Consider the following 18,499-nt stretch of genomic DNA (forward strand, 5'->3'; position numbering starts at 1 on the left):
CCAGTGGCTACAAAGCAAGGCTGTTACTTGTTTAATTGCAGCTCAATAACTGTGGCAGGGATAATGTAGTTACAACACAGAAAAGGCATACATTTGAATTTGGATCCGAGATCTGAAAAATATACGTATTGTGCTGCTGTATGTCTTCATGTTTTAACCCTACAACATTCTTTTCAGGTTACAGTACTTTGCTAGAGGCTTGCAAGTTTATATCAGGCAGCTACGACTTGCTTTGCAAGGAAAAACAGGTGAAGCTTTGAAAACAGAGGAGGTAGGTATTCCAGTGATTGGTCTTTTAGCCTTAAATAACAAGGTAGATAGAAACATGTTATGCCATTTAATTGTATATGTTACTAGTATCTCAGAGGAAATACTCTGAAGGTGTTCTATACATGTATTCCTAGATGTATGTATGTATGTGTTGTAATCCTGGAGAATGTTTTATGCTTTTTTTTAGTGATACAGCGCAGAATAGGCAATTCTGGCCCTTCAAACCACGCCACCCCAGCAACTCCAGAAAATCCGTTTTTAACCTAATCACGGGATAATTTACAATGACCATTTAAACTATCTAGTACATCTTTAGACTGTGGAAGGAAACCCGAGTGCCCGAGGGAAAACCACACAATCCACAGGGAGGACATTCAGACCCCTTACAAAAGACACCGGAATTGAACTCAGAACTCCGACGCCCCGAGCTGTAATAGCATTGTGCTAACCGCTACCCTATTAAGTGATGATTTATAAATCAGGAAACATTGTCCGTTAATTTGAAATTTAAAAGGGCCTGCTGCACTCTAGAACTCAAAGCATGATCAAGAAACCCAAATACTTAAAGATATACATGATGAAGTACCACATTATGAACAATTAAATCTTTAATGAAAAGCAAACAGAATATACTTTCCAAGTGAAACAAATGAGATCCTGAGAGATCTTGCTTAACAAATTCAAGGTTTCACAGAAAAACCCTTAACTAAACTAATAACACACAAACAATTGTACTTTTCATGTCCTTATTGAACACATTGTTTATTCATTTACAGTCCAGGCTGGAAAAAATATGTGCACCTTTGTATTTAATAACTGGTAGAAGCTCCTTTAGTAGCAATAACTGCCACCAAATGTTCCTGTAGCTGCGAATCAAACTTGCACAATGGCAAGGAGGAATTTTAGACCATTCCTCCAATCAAAATGGTTTCTGTTGATCAATACTGCATGAACAGCCCTCCAAGTCATGCCACAGCATCTCAATTGGATCAAGTTTTGGACTGACTTGACCATTCCAAAACACAAATTTTCTTCTTTTTAAACCTTTCTGTTGTTGATTTACTTTTTGTGCTTCTGATCAATGTCTTGTTGCATCATCCAACTTCTGTTAAGCTTCATGTGATGGACTGCAACCTTGACATTCTCCTGTAAAATGTCTTGATAGAATTTTGAATTCATTGTTTCCCCAAAAATTGCAAGCTGTCCAGGCCCTGAGACAGCAAAGCAGCCCCAAACCATGATTCTCCATCACCATGCTTCGCAGTTGGGATGAGGTGTTGCTATGCAGTGCCCTTTTCCCTCCAAACACAGCAGTGTCTATTTTTGCCAAAAAGCTCAGCCTTTGTCTCATCTGTCCACAGAACATTGTCCTATCTGACAACAGAATATTATCTCAGAAGCATTGTGGAACATTCAGATAGTCTTTTGCAAACGTGAGATGTGCAGCAGTATTTTTTTTGGAGAGCAGCCGTTTTCTCCATGGTGTCCTTCCTTCCATGAACACCATTCTTGTTCAGTGTTTTTCTTGTAGTGGACACACAAACAGAAACTTCAACAAGCTCTAGCGATTTCTGCAGGTCTTTTGCCGTTACTTTTGAGTTCTCTTTCATCTTCTTCAGCATTGCACGTTGTTCTCTTGGTGTGATCTTTGCAGGATGCCCAACAGCAAAAGTAATGAATGTCCTCCATGTGTAGACAATTTCTCTTACTGTGGTCTGGTGACCACTCAGGTCTTTAGAAATGCTTATGTAGCATTTTCCAGCTTCACACATCTCTACAATTCTTCTAAGGTCTTCTGAAAGTGTTTTGATCAAGACACGGTACACATAAATATATGGGTTTTTTTTTTGAGGAGAGCAAGCTCTGTCATTAACCTGACATTGTGTGTCTTTTATATAGGGCAGGGCACCTCTACAACCCACACCTCCAATCTCATCTCATTGTTTGGAACACCTGACTCCAAATAGCTTTCGTAGAAGGCATTAGCCCAGAGGTTCACATACTTTTTTGAAACTAGACTGATTGCTTAAATGTCATACTCAGCATTGATGAGAAGTAACACAATTGTTTGTGTGTGTAATTAGTTTAGGCAGATTGTGTTTGTCTATTATTGTGACTTAGATGATGATCAGACCACATTTTGAGTAATTAAATCAGAAATCAGGTAATTTTGAAGGGTTCACAAACTTCTTTCAACTGTATATCATCAGATAGTTTCTTAGAATGTAAGAATTGTGAAGGTCAAGAAAGTTATCTTTGTTTTTGTTGTGCTTTTAGATGTAATTTCACTTACTATTACAACAGTTTAGAGCACAGTTGTGTCAACAAGGTGGTTGTTGGTTATGCTGCACTAAAACAATCTGTAGGATTTGTTAACATGTCTATGATTGTAAACATTAAGTAAAATTGTAGCAGTAAGTGAATTGCACCCATAATGCACAACTAAATCACATAGGAGGCGGTTGCCTAATTATTACAAGTATTACTAATGGCTCCTAGATTTCATTAATTTCTCTCTGCTGTGTAACCATGCATTTCATTATGACAGAAATAAATTCAAAGACAGTCTAAAGATTCAATGGTGTTAACGGTATAAATTCATGAAGAACATTTATGTTTTTGGAAATATGGTATGAAATCACACTTTTATATGATATTGTTTCTGTCCCACAGAACAAGATTAAGGTTGTTGCATTGAAGATAACCAATAACATTAATGTTCTTATCAAGGTAGTAATTTTTTTCAACTATTGATTATAACCTTTCCCAGGATTGTTTGATTTTTATTTTGGAGTCACACATCTAAAAGTATATATAGCCTGTCGTCAATATCCTGCAGCCTACCCTGGGTTGGAGGCCTGTTGCATATGTGAGTGGAGATTGTTTACATGTAAGGCAATTGAGGTCCCCCATTGGAAGTTGTCAAGAAGATTCTGTCACTCAGCCTTCAAGATGAGTTAGTAATTGAATTAGATATTGGCTTTGTGGGAGAAGCCAGAGAGTGGTAGTCGATGGTTGCCTCTCTGAACGGAGGCCTGTGGCTAGTGGGGTGCTGCAGGGATCGGTGCTGGGTCTGTTGTTTGTCATCTGTATCAATGATCTGGATGATAACCTGGTTAACTGGATCGGCAAATTTGCAGATGATGCCAAGATTGGGGGTGTAGTGAACGGCAAGGAAGACTTTCATGACTTGCAGTGGGATCTGGGAAAATGGGCTGAAAAATGGCAGAGAGAATTTAATGCAGTTAAATGCGAAGTATTGCACTTCAATAGGACTAACTAGGGTAAGTTTTACACAGTGAAAAATGGGGCAATGAAGAGTGCTGCAGAACAAAGGGATCTGGGAATACAGATCCATAATTCACTGAAAGTGGTGTCACGGGTAGATAGGGTCATAAAGAAAGCTTTTGGCACATTGGCCTTCATAAATCAACATACTGAGTACAGGAGATGGGATGTTATTATGTTGAAGTGGTATAAGACATTGCTGAAGCCTGACTGGAATATTATGTGCAGTTTTGGTCACCTTCCTACAAGAAAGATGAAACTAAGGTTGAAAGAGTACAGAGAAAACTTGCAAGGATGCTACCAGTTCTGTATGACCTAAGTTATAAGGAAAGACTGAATAGGTTAGGACTTCATTCCTTGGAAAGGTATATAAAATTATGCAGGGTATTGATGGGTAAATGCAAGAAGACTTTTTCCACTGAGGTTGATGAGACTACAATTAGAAGTCATGGGTTAAGGGTGAAAGGTGAAAAGTTTAAGGGGAACATGAGGGGAAGTTTCTTCAGTCAGAAGGACGTGAAATTCTGGAACTATGTGCCAGCGCAAGTGGTACATGCTGGATTTCAAAGTTTAAGAGAAGTTTGGATAGGTACATGGATGGTAGGGGTATGGAGGGCTCTGATCCTGGTGCAGGTCAATGGGAATAAGTTTAAATGGTTCAACATGGACTAGATAGACTGAAGGGCCTCTTTTTGTATGACTCTGATTCTATTTAATATCTTGCTGTTTTCACTTTTGTACAGTTACAGTTAGCCTAATAGACTGGCTTAAAATTCTGTGTAGATTGAATGTAAGCATTATATAATCTGTATATTTCTTTTATTTAGGATCTGTTTCATAATCCTCCCTCTTATAAAAGTACAGTCACCCTTTCTTGGAAGCCCGTACAAAAAGTTGAAGGGGGGTACGTTTAAATTCTACATATAATTGTCGCATCTTATTCAGTTTATAGAAAAATCATTGCTGATGTCTTGATCCACAACACTGATTATTCCACATCTTATGATTATAAGACACCCCATTACACTTGCGATTTTCACAAAATGAGGACCCTGGCCAAAAACTGAAAATTTGTTGTTTCTTGCTCATTCTATGTTTAATTTTTTTCCCTCAACATAAGTTCTTTAAGAGCAGATTTTTATTCTGTATCTTAGTTTTTGGTGTTGGTTTGCAAATTCTGTTCCTTGACTTTTGGGGGTTGGGGCAGAGAGACTAATTTGCACATACTAGTCAAATTTTACAGATTTGGTAATGCATTTAGGTTTTTACACAGTAAAACCCTAATTAAATGTTATTATATTGGAACATCTGCTACTTTACTTTCAAATCTTGGCATAAGCTTCTCCTGAATTGAATATGTTTGTCACTTATTGATATGGTATGCCTACCCGTAAATCCATTTTTGCAAGCAAAATTGATTCCTCCATTAATTGCTTTTATGTAGAGAAGGGCCTTGCCAAAAATAAAATGCTTTTTGTTCGTTGACAAGCGATGGAACTTCACTCCACTGAACCAACTATGAAAACACATATACATTTTGCATTACTGTGATGTTTGCAAAAATATTCAAGAACTATTAAAAAATATTTTTAAACTTTACTAAGTTATTAGAATCCACGGTCAATTATATATTCATAGTATGATTGTTCAGTTATAATAATTCCATTTAAAGAGTAGAATTTCTGTGATATTTGGAGAAAGCCCATTGAGCACATTCTGTTGGATTATAGGTATATCCACTTTTAGCAGTGATTTTAAAACCTATGTGCATGCTGCATGTTATTATGTTGTGTATACTAGAAAGTGTACATTCAAAGGAATATTCAGTTGTACTTCTCCATTAGTGCTTCTTATTCCACATGTTTCAAGTAGTGTGCTCTCAGCTCAGTATTTCCATGGCATGTTCGGTAATGATGCTCAAACATCATCCTAACATCGACTAATTTTTTTTTGCACTCATTTGCTTACAGAAACATGTACCATAATATATTTATTGGCATGATGTCAGACTTTTCAAATTGATATATGATTAACAGAAGAGTACTATAGAAGACTTGAGGACAATGTGAAAGGTTAAGTTGTAAAAATTCGGAGCATGAGATACCACATTTTAGGAGAAAAAAGTGAAGTGTGTAATTTAATTAAAACTTCAAACCTGATGGTGCTGCAGAGTGATTTCAGGATCCAGATACCTAAATTTAAAATGGTAAAGTGAATGCCATCTTAAAACAGAGTTAGGTTTTATGAATGGTGCATTAACTGTCATTGGTTAACTGCAATCCATCTGGTGGAATTTTACATTTTTGTTTGCCCAAAAATTTGCAGTAAATTGAAGCATTTGGTGCAAATAAAGATATAAGACAATACTGTGAAGCAAATAGTTTCATGCCAGATTCCTTTCAAACAGATCTTTTAGCATGTCCATCTGATACTTCACTTCTCCTTTTGAGGGTCCTACTACATTAAGTAAGATAGTTCACACCTGTACAAGAAAACAGCAAATTTGACGTAATCTGAAACACAAGGATTTTTTGAAATAAAAGATCCCAATGCCAACAGATTTTTGATATTTATAAACTACATTGAATCAACCGGGGCTATTTTTTCTCTTCCCACTTCCCCCATCCCCTGTGCACAAAATTTAACAGTATATGAATTCAGACAGAAATGTTATAGGCATTTATAGCAAGTAGGACTGAATAGGTTTAGTGATGTTTTTCCCCATTACTTTTGGCCCTAATTCTTTGTGAAAATTTATGATTGTTGCTGAAGACAATAATGCTGGGTTGTTAGACAGTTAGAAAATTAGCAAGGTTTTCTGGTGCTTGTTCTGGCTGATCTAATAGGTTCTACATTGTGGTATATAGAAGTGATTTTATCATGCTTGGAATTTAGTTTGTATATTTATATAATTCACAATAATGTTAGTAGTTATCTCAACCGGTATCTGTTTTATCTTGCATTTGGCATTATTAGTTTGACACTCTATGCAGAAACATGTTGTTATGAACCCCATAACTGGGTCACTTACCAGCAAAGATAGAGAGGTCCGCTGAAATCTGATGGTACTATTTTTTAAACGTTTTTATTTATAAAGGGGCACAAAAGTAAGGTTAATACAAACATTCAGATAGCATACGTCGTCAATACTCAATCTAAAGCGCGGGTATAGTAATAATCAACAACAAGAAGTAGCTCTATCGTTTGTCTAGGGGTAAAAATATTGTCCGATGGAAATATCAAAGTCTCTGGAGTTCATGCAGGCTTTTAGCCTTTTGGGGACTGCTGGGTTTCACGTGTTGGAGAGAGAGAGAATTTTTGGTGAGAAAATAAACTTGCCAGCCTTTTGGACTCAAGTTGTTGAATCGGGAACGTGGGTTCCCCGTTGTCAGTTCGAAGTCCTTTTCGGTGTTATCAGCCACTCGCTCCCCAGGCTAGGGGAAAAACCACACGTGGCTTCCGAATAGCTTCCTGTCATCACGGGATCGATGAGCGATGGTGTCTCCTTCTGGTGCGTCGCTGGGGTACTGCCTCCTGCAGTCCCCTTTTTATCGTGACTTGCAGAGTTGTAGATGTCAATCAAGGTACAGTGATACAATCCCCACCCCACATTGCCCGAGGGTGTCCATGTAGCCACGATAGCTGGCACGTAGTATAGAGTCGCTATCCACACAGGTGTCTCTAAGAACAATGGTCAAAATCCGTTGCATTGTCTCTCATTTCCTGGGTCCAAGACCCGAATTAATAGCGATCTTGTGATTCTCAGGAAGGAGGGGGCTGGTATCATAACAATATACAAAACCATCTAACTTGCTTTTGGTTTAAGATCTTGCTTTTGAATTGCACAAGATAGAGCTATGGGTAAATATTAGATGTAAGTAGCTGAAAGAGAATATAGCCAATGACAGTTGAGCACTAAGTTTTGACTTAATTTTTCTTATTGTTTAATTAAAAGAATATGAACTATGATTATTTTAATAGGCAAAAACGGATGTCTGAGGAAAACACTTCATCCCCTCCCAAGAAACAGCCTCCAGCACAAAAGCGAGATACCAGGCAAATCTACAACCCACCTAGTGGCAAATACAGTGGTAATCTTGGTAACTTCTCTTATGGTAAGCGTTATCAAGGGAATTATAGATTTGAGTTCCTCTGTTCAATGCTCATAGCAGTATAATTGATTGGAGCTGAGAAGTGTCTTACTCCAGAGAGGATGTGGTGCTCCACATTTGAAAAGGATAGGAATCACTGTGGTATTCATTTACCACTTTGAAACTGAATCAAAGCAACATTTATTAGATTTGGAGTTTGTTGTCTTTCCTGAATTTGTTCATGAACCAGGTGAAGGAAGGAAATAAATTGAAGATGAGTCTATTCTTAAGAGGTGGTGGGGCAAAGAATTTGTGACTTTGGAGAAGTTCATTTGGGAAACTAGGAGTTCAATGGGATTAGTATAAATGCAGGAACAAGTTTAGTTCTGTAGTATATTTTGCATTCAAATTATTTTACAAGTATGTGATTACAGAAATGAAGCAATGTATCTGAAGTTATTAAAGTTGCAAGAGAATATTAAATACATAGTTATTTTCTTTCTTTACAGAACAAAGAGGTGGCTTCCGTGGCGGCAGAGGTCGAGGCTGGGGTGGACGAGGAAATCGTAGCAGGGGGCGCCTGTATTAGAAATAAAGATTCCTTCACCATTGTGTATTGTGCAGTGATTGCTATGTACTATATTCTTGGGATTGCTACAGAGCACCTGCAAGAACTGCGAGTAGTCTTCAAAGGAGAATTCTGTATTTAAGGCCTAATTTCTAAAAGATCTTTGTACAATTCAATCTTTTGTTTATATTTTGGTATGTGAAGCTGTTTTTTTCCAAAACTACATTCTGAAAGTACTTTTTAATTTCCTTTTTAGTTTATACAGCTCTTCAGATATTTGCAGTTATAGACTGGAAGAAAGTTTCAAAACAAAAAGCAGCAGTGTTTGACATTCCAAAGTCCATCTTTCTATAGCACCATGGTAAAAATTAAAATATAGTAGAAAAAAATTGGTGAATATTGCTCATTTGATACAATCAAATGATTTATTCACATGCCTGTGTCCCAGCAATGTGATGTACGGCTGGATTTAGGTCAGACTTAAAATGTTATGATCCATGACCAAATGTAGGAGCTTCCAAAATATTTTGGTGTATTTTCCAAATTAAAATATGCCACCAGAAGAAAATAGCATTACTATAAAATTTATGCACATGAAAATAGCAGCACTGGTAATTAAACTTTTTAATCCCATTCAGCAAGCTCTTACACCAATCAAAGCAGATGGGTAATCTGCTCTGATGAGTAATTTCTGGGTCTCAGTGGTATTTTATAAAAAAAGACTCATGGGTCTTGAGTCCTCTTTTCCAGTTGATGCTTTACCAGTGCCCACTAATTTTCCAGCGAAGACTAAGGAATTCAGCTGTCAAAATTGCAGATAGAATACCCATATTTATATAGTGTCTGTTATATACAGTACTAGAGACAAGTTAAAGCTCTAAGGAGGCATCTCGCTCTCAGCTCAGTGTATTCCATTCAGTAAACAAAAGACACTATACCTATGGATGAATAACACATTATAGGCTGTGATAAACTTGCTCATGTTATGTACAGTGTTTATAATTTGTTCCATTTTGGTCTGTACAGATTTACTTAGTGTTTATAGAGTTCTACTGCATTTTAGAGCATTTGTTAAAATAATTTGATTCCATACTTTATTGTTCATCTTCATGGCCAGCCTTGATATCAAAGCTCATTGTGCCTTTCTTTGTACAATGGGCTTCATTTTGATGTCAGAATACAACTGTGATGCTAAGTATTTGCTGAACTATATCCATCACTTCCCGAGTATGTATTCCTGCCCTTAATAAATCAGTAGTTAATAACCTCCATGTTTTAATGTTTTAGCTGGTCACCTTCTAAATTTAAAATTAATTTTGAAGGTCATTATGCTCTTGGACTTAAATCTGTTGAGTAATTGCTTACTATATGACTACAGGTACTTGTGAGCAAAATTATGCAGCAGTAACTTGATCCTTTATTAATATATTTCTATTGGAGCTTTAAAATATATTAAGTAGAGTTTACTACAGTACTAGACTAGCTATACATTTTTAGGAATCAGTAGACTTAAGCACAATATTTTAACACCAGTAAAATGCTAAAGAAATACTACTTATAGCAGTACTTGCAACCCATACTGACCTTGAAAATGTCTGTTCTGAATTACCGTAGAACTTGTATATATTTTTCAGTGCCAAAATTTGGAAAGATGTCTTCACTGAATACACAAACTTTTTGAGGCTTTAGTGGAAATGTTAAATGTTTATAAAATTTGAATAATGAGATAACCATCCTCAGAGGCAAAAACAAAATGGTCTTGAGAGTACGGTTCAGATAAGTATATTAGTGATTTTTTAAAAAACACAAAATGCCAACGCTAAGTAGTTCAAAATATTTGAGCAATGCTGATCTGTTTGGATTGCTGTTTAACTACCAAGATCTTAAATTTACCATTGTGCAAATTAATATATTAAGGTGTATTTTGGAAGCTTGCTTTTGGAAGTTAATGAATACTTATGCAGTGAATGTCAGCATGCAGTGAATATTGGCATGCACAATCTTTATGTATTCATTTTTTGAAATCCAGTCTTTGTACTGTCTATCCTTGGTAGAAGTGAATTAATGCAGTAAATATGAAGGCATGTGGGGAAAGATGTTTTTTTTCTTTTGTAAGTTGTACAGTTGGATCTTTTTTTTTTGTCTTTGGTCTGCGGTATAACAGTGCCAGAGCATTTTTTTAAAAGTTGTGCAAAAGGTTCTGATTAACCTTGTGCAGAAGTTTTATTTCAATACTTGGATTTAAAATTTCTAAAATGTATTAGAAAAGCTGTAACTGCACGTGACTTTTATAGAGGCGTCTGTACATATTGAGAGAATGCTTTTTTAGGTGTTTGCTGGTTTTATTAATGTCATTGCAGCTTCTGTTGAGAAGTGCAACAGTTTGCAGCATTGTTTTCTTTCCGTAGAAGGAAGAGTCAGTCCACCCTTTTTGGAATATATGTTTTATATGGTAATGGTGCACACCGAGTAATATTTTTGTATTGTGCATCTATATCAGTTAGTAAACAATGAAGAAAAATAACTACATTGTCAACAGTTTTTCAATAACTTGACATAACCAATATCTATTGAACAGATTTAAATATTTTTATAGGGCTATTAATTTCAATCTTGTGTACAGATGCGCAGTTTTTCAGATTTTTAAAACGTGTTGAGAGCAGCACTGAGTGGCAGGAATTGCAAGAACTCTTGATGTGGTCAATCTCAAAAATTAATGTAATTAAGAATATCACCATAAAATAAATATTAGAGCATGCAGCATCAACATTTAGTTATCTTTCACTAGCTGAATGGAAAAGAAATTTGCCTGCCTAGCTGCAAAATAGCCCTGGAATTCAAAGTCGTGTGTGTGCACTGGGAAGGGAATTATAATTTCTAGATGTGAAGATAGATTTGTTAAAATGTCGATACATAACTGAAACTGTATTAGAAGTTTGGAGAGCAAATTGTTCCCTTTGTGATTTTTCAAAAATATATTGGCAGTGCGTCTGCTCAACAGGAATTAATGTTCTTTGCCTACATTTGTTTTTGTTCTATTTAACTCTCAATTTATTTAAAAATGCCAGACTGCCTTCTCAGTACCTACAATGGGATGGCAGTGTTGTAGAAGAGTGAAATAATTTACCAGTACAAAGGACGACCTATTGGTTGTGCCTTTTATTATAAAAACAGAAATGTTGAATTTTGGGGGAATCATCTGGGATTTCCTGACATAGCAACAGTCCTATGTGCTTTAAAGATATCTGAATTATTTGTTCTTTCTGCTTGGGTAATTTGTAACCATGTTTGAAGAATAGCTTGCTCCCTACAATTGAGGGATTTATTGGAATATTCCATGCCAGAAGTGATATGGCCTAATTACATTTTGAAGTTAATGCATCTGATTTCTGGAGGATTGTGAAGTGGAGAGAACAGTATCTCCAAAGATTTAATGGTCCATTTCTATGTTTATTTAATGGTAAAACTTGTAAGTAAATTGTTCATTGCTAACTAATGCAGTCTCTTAAATAATTTGAGTCCAGAATTTTGGCAGGCAAAACTGGAAAATTTAATTTTTTCTTGTCAAGACAAGATTTTATTGTTTTGCTGTTGTTCATACCTTTGCAACTTGATATCAGCATTGTGGCTGTTGGAATTGACATTTGGTGTTTTGACATCTTCCTTAGGTTTGTTAGTAACTGATCCTGAACTGGATGTGATCTGACTAAGAATTATATCTTTCTCTGACTTGTATTCCTAATGTTCTGGATGCCAATTTCTAGATTCTGTTGACTTTGGTTGTCTGCTGTAATATATAGGTGAGAATTTATCAATAATCAAGACTTGTGTCTCATCACCCATCTCCATTTTAACAATTGTGTGGTGAAATTTTTTTCTCTGAATAATATTTCACTTCTATCACATTAAATTCTACTTATTATTTTCCTGTGTATTTACCATTTGACCCAGTGAGTAAGGACATCACCGGGAATGACATTAATTGCTCATCCATGATGGCCTTTAAGAATGATAGTCAGCCTCTGTCTTGACCCACTGCAGTATACCTGAAAATATTCCCAAAGGTCTGTTGAGTATAGAGTTTGAATTTTTAGGCCCCACCTATCGTGTACATTTAAAATAAATACCTGTACTGTGACTCAGGGAGCCTACAGATAATGATATTCTCAGAACTAATTTCTAAGGTGATTTTATGAATATTCGACCAATTTTGGTCTCAGATGAAAACCTTACTGAACTGAAAATCATTATTGTAAATTGGAACAATTCTCAGCCCAGCACCAAATCGTAAAGGAATCTGCTTACCTTGCAGCATGTCCTAAGTCAAGCAAATACTAGTATGGCAGTTTGCATAATCCATGGCACTATGTATTGTTCCCACCAACTTGCATTTTCCTGTGCTTGGAGATGAAAATACTTTCAACATTTAACAAATTTGAAAATTAAAAATACAGATTATTTTCATTATTTGAGACAATCGCAAAAGATTTTCTGAAATTACAGTTCTCTCCATGGATTAACATGATTGATCAGAAAAGTTGTTTTGCACTTTCCTTACAATTTTCCCTGAAGTCACACACCGTTTTGACCATTTATCAACAGCCTTTTTCAATGTCAGTTCTTGCTTCAAATTTCAGTTCAAATATGTCAGGGAGCTTAGGCAGGTACAATCTTCTCACTAAACCAATACTCACAGATATCATGTTATCGCACAGATCTTCAATTTTACAATTGAAAGAAAACTAATAAGTTTCTAATTTTAAACAGGATCTGCTTGCAATTTCCTGGCTTCTCAACACTAGGTTATTTTCTGTTTCAGTACTTGAAATGTCTGTTGTATGGTGCACCATTATTGTGTTTTATTTTTCAACCATTTGATTGGTATTTCATTTCCTATGTAGAATTACTAATTTTGACTTTTTCCAGATTGATACATTATGCATATCTTGCAAAAAATCACACTTATTTTCCTGTTTGTTTTTTGCCAGTCTGTTGTATATGTTTGGTTCTCACTTTGCTATTGCAACTTTTTTTTCTTCTGGATTTTTAATGCATTTCTACATTTCAAAGGTTCAAAGGTCAAGTTTAATGTCAGAGAAATGTATACAATATACATACTGAATGTTTTTTCTTCACAAAACATCCATGAGGTGCCCCAAAGAATGAACAAAAGTCCCCCCCAGATCGCCCCTCCCGTGCGTAAACGGCAGTGTGCAATGATCTCTCCCCCCCCCCCACCTTCACCAGCAAAAATAAACGTGCATCAATACAATCAAATAAATGTCTTTTATTTTCCTCCTTTTGAAGATCTTTTCTCATTCGTTCTTTCAATTCAGTTTTGTAGAATATTACAGCACAGGGACAAGCCCTTGGGTGCACAAAGTATTTGCCTACATGTACATGATCTATTCGCCATTCCCCATCAGTTCATCTGCCTGCCTAAATGTCCTTTAAACATACTATTGTCTCTGCTTCCACCACCTTCCCTGGTTGTGTGTTCCTTATGCAATGTGACCAGAACTGCACACAATACTCCAAATGTCACCTAACCCATGCTTGTACTTGTTGATCATTTGTATGAACGTTGTTCCTTAAACATATTTGCTGATTGTTTATCAATCAGCTTGCTTTTAGTTGATGTAATGTAAACCACAAAATGAAATTCAGAAATTCCAGTGACAATTCAGCCCTTGCTAACTCATTTGGGTGATGCAATTGCTATTTTTTTCTTTTTGGCTTTGGGCTCATTTGAGGATACTGGACAGAAATCACACTCATCTTCATGATTTACATTCACAAACCCATAAACCTTGATGTGAGAAGCTGCAAAGTGAATGCACACATAACAAATGTTAAAAGGGAGAGTTGAAATTAGAAAGGAACACCTGAGAGCAAAAAAAAATCTAAGAAATTAATTGAATCACTAAAATTGAGTTTTCCATGTGTGGTATTTACAAACAAAAGATAAAAGGCATAGAAGTGAAATTACAGGAAAATCTCATGGTGAACGTTTGCATTTAGGAGTAGTATGTGAAAATTTTCCAGAGTAGAAGAAAAGTGAAGGGACGTGGAAGGGAATGAGTAATTCTGTGCAGATTTGAAAACAGACTACCAAAAATTTTGCTATGAAAAATTGGGAGCTATTTTACACACCGCCTATTTGCAATTGTGTATTTGACAGTGATATATTTGAGTGACCAATCCATATTCTTCAAAATAATTCAGTGCACTAATTATTTTAATATAATAAGCACATTCAGATAATCATTGTGTTTATTTTTAATCTGTTCAAGGTTACTGCTCGCTTTACATCATGAGCAGGGCATCAAGCAATTGTAAATTATCTGTAGTTTGCTGTCTTGGTTAAAATAGTTCTGGAATTTTGGAGCTTTAAATCCTCTCGAAAAAATTGTATAGGAAATATAGTTTAAAATAGTTGTTCCATGGTTGGGAGTTTCATATTGTGTGGAGTGTAATATTCTATGCAATGTGCAATTTAATTACCTATGTACAATAAACCATCCATGTATCTCTTGATATACTAAAATTGCATTTGCACACATTCACTCTCTGAAATTTGTCATTTTATCAAAGTTAACCATAACAGCAAGCATAGAACTCTATGATAGCTACTGGGGAAAAGAGTCCTAATGTAATTACACTAGCTTGACACTGGTGACAATATAGAATTACATCTTTGCTCCACCTCCACAGAAACTTGTTTGTTCAAAACAATTTTTTCATACTGTCAATGCTGATGTATAGATGTATAACCAAAAATGCATTCATAAGATTTGAAAATGTCTACTGGTTGCTGTGTAATTCTTATGTTCAGATGAAACCATAATTTCTTGTTCAAGCATCTTTTTTTCAAAAATGGCCAAGATCTCCAACTGTTGCATATGAATTTTGGAACCAAAAATTAAACAGTATCTGCTGCTTCTCTCTAGTACTTTATTATAATAGTGCTACAATGTTATGCTCTGTTTGTCCAAATCCTTCTCTGGTTAAATGTCTTAAGCCCTTCTCCATGTTTTTTCCTGACCTCATGTCACATGCAAAGCAATTTTTCCATTTATCTGCCTTGACTAGGCCAACCCTTGAAATAATCCCCATCTGTCCCCTATCCTGGGACTCTTGTTCCCTCTCTGCTTCTATCTTCATTGCCATTTTAGTAACAGTATCTTACACTGGATATGGGGGTCATACATGTAGAATAAGTAGGAAAATGTAAGTTGATTCTTTTCAGATGATAGAATTTTGGAAGAGATTGGTAGTTTGTCCTAGCAGTCTCCGCACAGCCAAAGAAATGGGCCAAATCTTAGTTGGTATCCAAAATGTAACTTAGAGTTAAGTAATTTAACAGCTAATAGTGATATTGTCTGAGATTTTCTGGACTGATGGTTCTTATGAAAATTAGACCAAAAAAAATTGCTAGAGATCATCAATGCAGAGAGGGGACTATACACCTTAATCTTTCAATTGGTCAAAAAATCTCAGCATGGAAGAGAAGTGTCAATGATATCTGATACACCAGTTTGAATGTTTTAATTGTTCACTAAAAGAAATGGATGTGAATTGCTATAGATGGTGCCTTCAAGAAGATTTTTATTTAAATTTATTTCATTAAATTATCCCTAATCTGAGCCCTGCTGGTGAGGCAATGGGAATGTATTCAAAATATATTATGACTGGTATCTTGCAGGCATCTGTAGTGAGGGACATTAGTCATTAATCACGGCCCTTCATCTTTCCCACCCACCTGGTTTCACCTATCACTTTCTAGTTCTCTTCTTCCCCCACCACCACCATTTTATTCTTGCATCTTTCTCCCTTTTCAGCCCTGATGGTCTCGGCCAGAAACGGCAACTGTTTATTCATTTCTAAATCAGCGACCACTTATTTTTAAATCATAACTTCCTAGTTCTACATCCTCCCTGAAGAGGAAACATTCCCTATGTATCCAGAGCAATACACAAAATGCTGGAGGAACTCAGCATCCATGGAAATGAATGAATCAACTTGTGAGGGTAAATGTTGGCCTTTTAAAGGATGAAACTGGAAAATTAACTTGATTACTAAACAACTTCACAACAGGAGACACTAGGCATCCTAATAAATATTCAAGGGGCTATAGGGATGGATAACTTTAATATCCATCATTAGAGGGAAAGAAACTAGCAAACTAGAGGTCAAAAACTTAACTAGAGTGGTGGAAATGACTGCATATTAGGACCTTGAAGTGGCCACCAATACTGGAGGAAAATTTTGCATGCCGGAAAACCAAATTGAAAATGCAGCAGGTCAGACCACATCTGTAAGAACTAACATTACAGGTTGGAGACTTCTCATCTGATATTAGATGAGTTGCCTGTAATCAATCAAAATTTCCTGGATTTTGGAAATTTTACAAGGCAAGGTGCTATAGATAAGTTTGCCCAATATTTTTGGTATATCCCTTAGATCTAAAATATATGAATAGATGGGGAAACTGGTAAAAACGTATTTGAATTCCAGAAGGCATTTAATAAGTTGCATTATAAGACACATGGTTTAAAAAGTGCATTAAGCTAGCTTATAAACTGGAATAATTTTTTTTTTGCAATTAACAGTAATCTGTAAACTGCCACAATTAAATAAGTACTGCAAAAGAGGAAAAAATGGGGTAGTATTAATGAGTTCACTGTCTATTCAGAAAATTGATGGCAGAGTGGAAGAATCTGTTCCTGAAAAGCTGAGTGTGTGTTTTCAGGTTCTTGTATCGCCACCTTAATGGTAGCAATGAGAAGGTGGCATGTCCTAGGGTGATGGGGGTTTTTAATGACGGGTGCCGCTATTTGATAGTTCCTTGATGCTGTGGAGACTAGTGCCCATAATGGAACTAGCCAAGTACATTTTCTGGACTTTTTTGATCCATTACAGTGTGTGTACACACACGCACCCACAAATGTATGTGTATAAATTGTGTGTATGTATGTATATAGACACACTTTGTCAGGTTACTGACAGAGCATGCTCTTAAGAAAGATTTATTTATGTGCACCAAGCCTCAATCAAAACAACTTTAGAAGACCTTAGAAAAATTGTAGAGATGTACAAAGCTGGTAAAGGCTACAAAAGCATTTCTAAAGACCTGAGTGTTCATCAGTCCACAGTAAGAGAAATTGTCTGCAAATGGGAGAAATTAAGTACTGGGTTGTTGTTGGGAGTCCTGCAGAGATCACACCAAGAGCACAATCAGCGATGCTGAAGGAGGTGAAAAAGAACCCAAGGGTAAGAGCAAAAGACCTGCAGAAATCTCTAGAACTTGCTAAAGTCTTTGTTTATGTGTCTTCTACAAGAAAAACACTGAACAAGAATAAGGTTCATGGAAGGACACCATGGAGGAAACAACTGCCCTCTAAAAAAGCATTGCTGTACATCTCCAGTTTGCAAACTATCACCTGGATGTTCTACAACACTTCTGGGACAATGTTCTGTGGATAGATGAGACAAAAATTGAACTTTCTGGTAGAAATGCATACCGCTATGTTTGGAGGAAAAAGGGCACTGCACACCAACACCAAAACCTCATCACAACTATGAAGCATTGTGGAAGGAGCAACCTGGTTTGGGGCTGTTTGCTACATCAGGGTCTGGACAGATTGTAATCATTAAGGGAAAACTGAATTCAAAATTGTATCAAGACATTATACAGGAAAATGTCAGGGTTGCAGTCAATCACCTGAAACTTAATAGGATTTGGATGATGTAATGACAATGATCCAAAACATAAATCAACAACATAATGGTTTAATAAGAAGAAAATCTGTATTTTAGAATGACCAAGTAAGAGTCCAAACCTTAACCCAATTGAGATGCTGTGGCATGACCTAAAGAGGGCTGCTCATGCAAGGTATCCCAGAAATATTAATGAACTGAAACAGTTTTATATGAAGGAATAGTCTAAAATTCCTCCCTGCTGTTGTGCAATTCTGATCAGCAACTAGAGAAAACGTTTGGTAGAGGTTATTGCTACTAAAGAGGTTCTGCCAGTTATTAAATACAAGGGTTCACATACTTTTTCCAGTCTGGACTGTGAATGATTAAACAATGTATTCAATAAAGACATGAGAAGTACAATTGTTTGTGCTATTAGTTTAGGGAGGTTGTGTTTGACTATTATTGTGACTTAGATGAAGATCAGACCACATTTTCTTGTAACTGTAGGGCCTTGCTTAGTTAAAGGTTGATTCTAGCTATGACCAATCTCACTTAATCACTTCACAGTATATGTGAGTTC

The 18,499-nt window shown here is 36.1% G+C and overlaps 1 protein-coding gene across 1 annotated transcript in view; it reads left to right on the top strand.

Annotated features, from left to right (window-relative positions):
* api5 (apoptosis inhibitor 5) overlaps window positions 1-15,157 on the top strand; it is a 39,453-nt gene extending 24,296 nt beyond the window's left edge. Inside the window, exons 10-14 of the mRNA XM_073049665.1 lie at window positions 178-271; window positions 2,944-3,000; window positions 4,386-4,462; window positions 7,540-7,673; window positions 8,159-15,157. Coding sequence (XP_072905766.1) covers window positions 178-271; window positions 2,944-3,000; window positions 4,386-4,462; window positions 7,540-7,673; window positions 8,159-8,238 — 442 coding nt within the window. The 3' untranslated portion in view covers window positions 8,239-15,157. The remainder of the gene's footprint in view (window positions 1-177; window positions 272-2,943; window positions 3,001-4,385; window positions 4,463-7,539; window positions 7,674-8,158) is intronic.
* Window positions 15,158-18,499: the final 3,342 nt, after the last annotated feature.

Source organism: Hemitrygon akajei, chromosome 6, assembly GCF_048418815.1.
Source record: "Hemitrygon akajei chromosome 6, sHemAka1.3, whole genome shotgun sequence".
Taxonomy (NCBI): Eukaryota; Metazoa; Chordata; class Chondrichthyes; order Myliobatiformes; family Dasyatidae; genus Hemitrygon; species Hemitrygon akajei.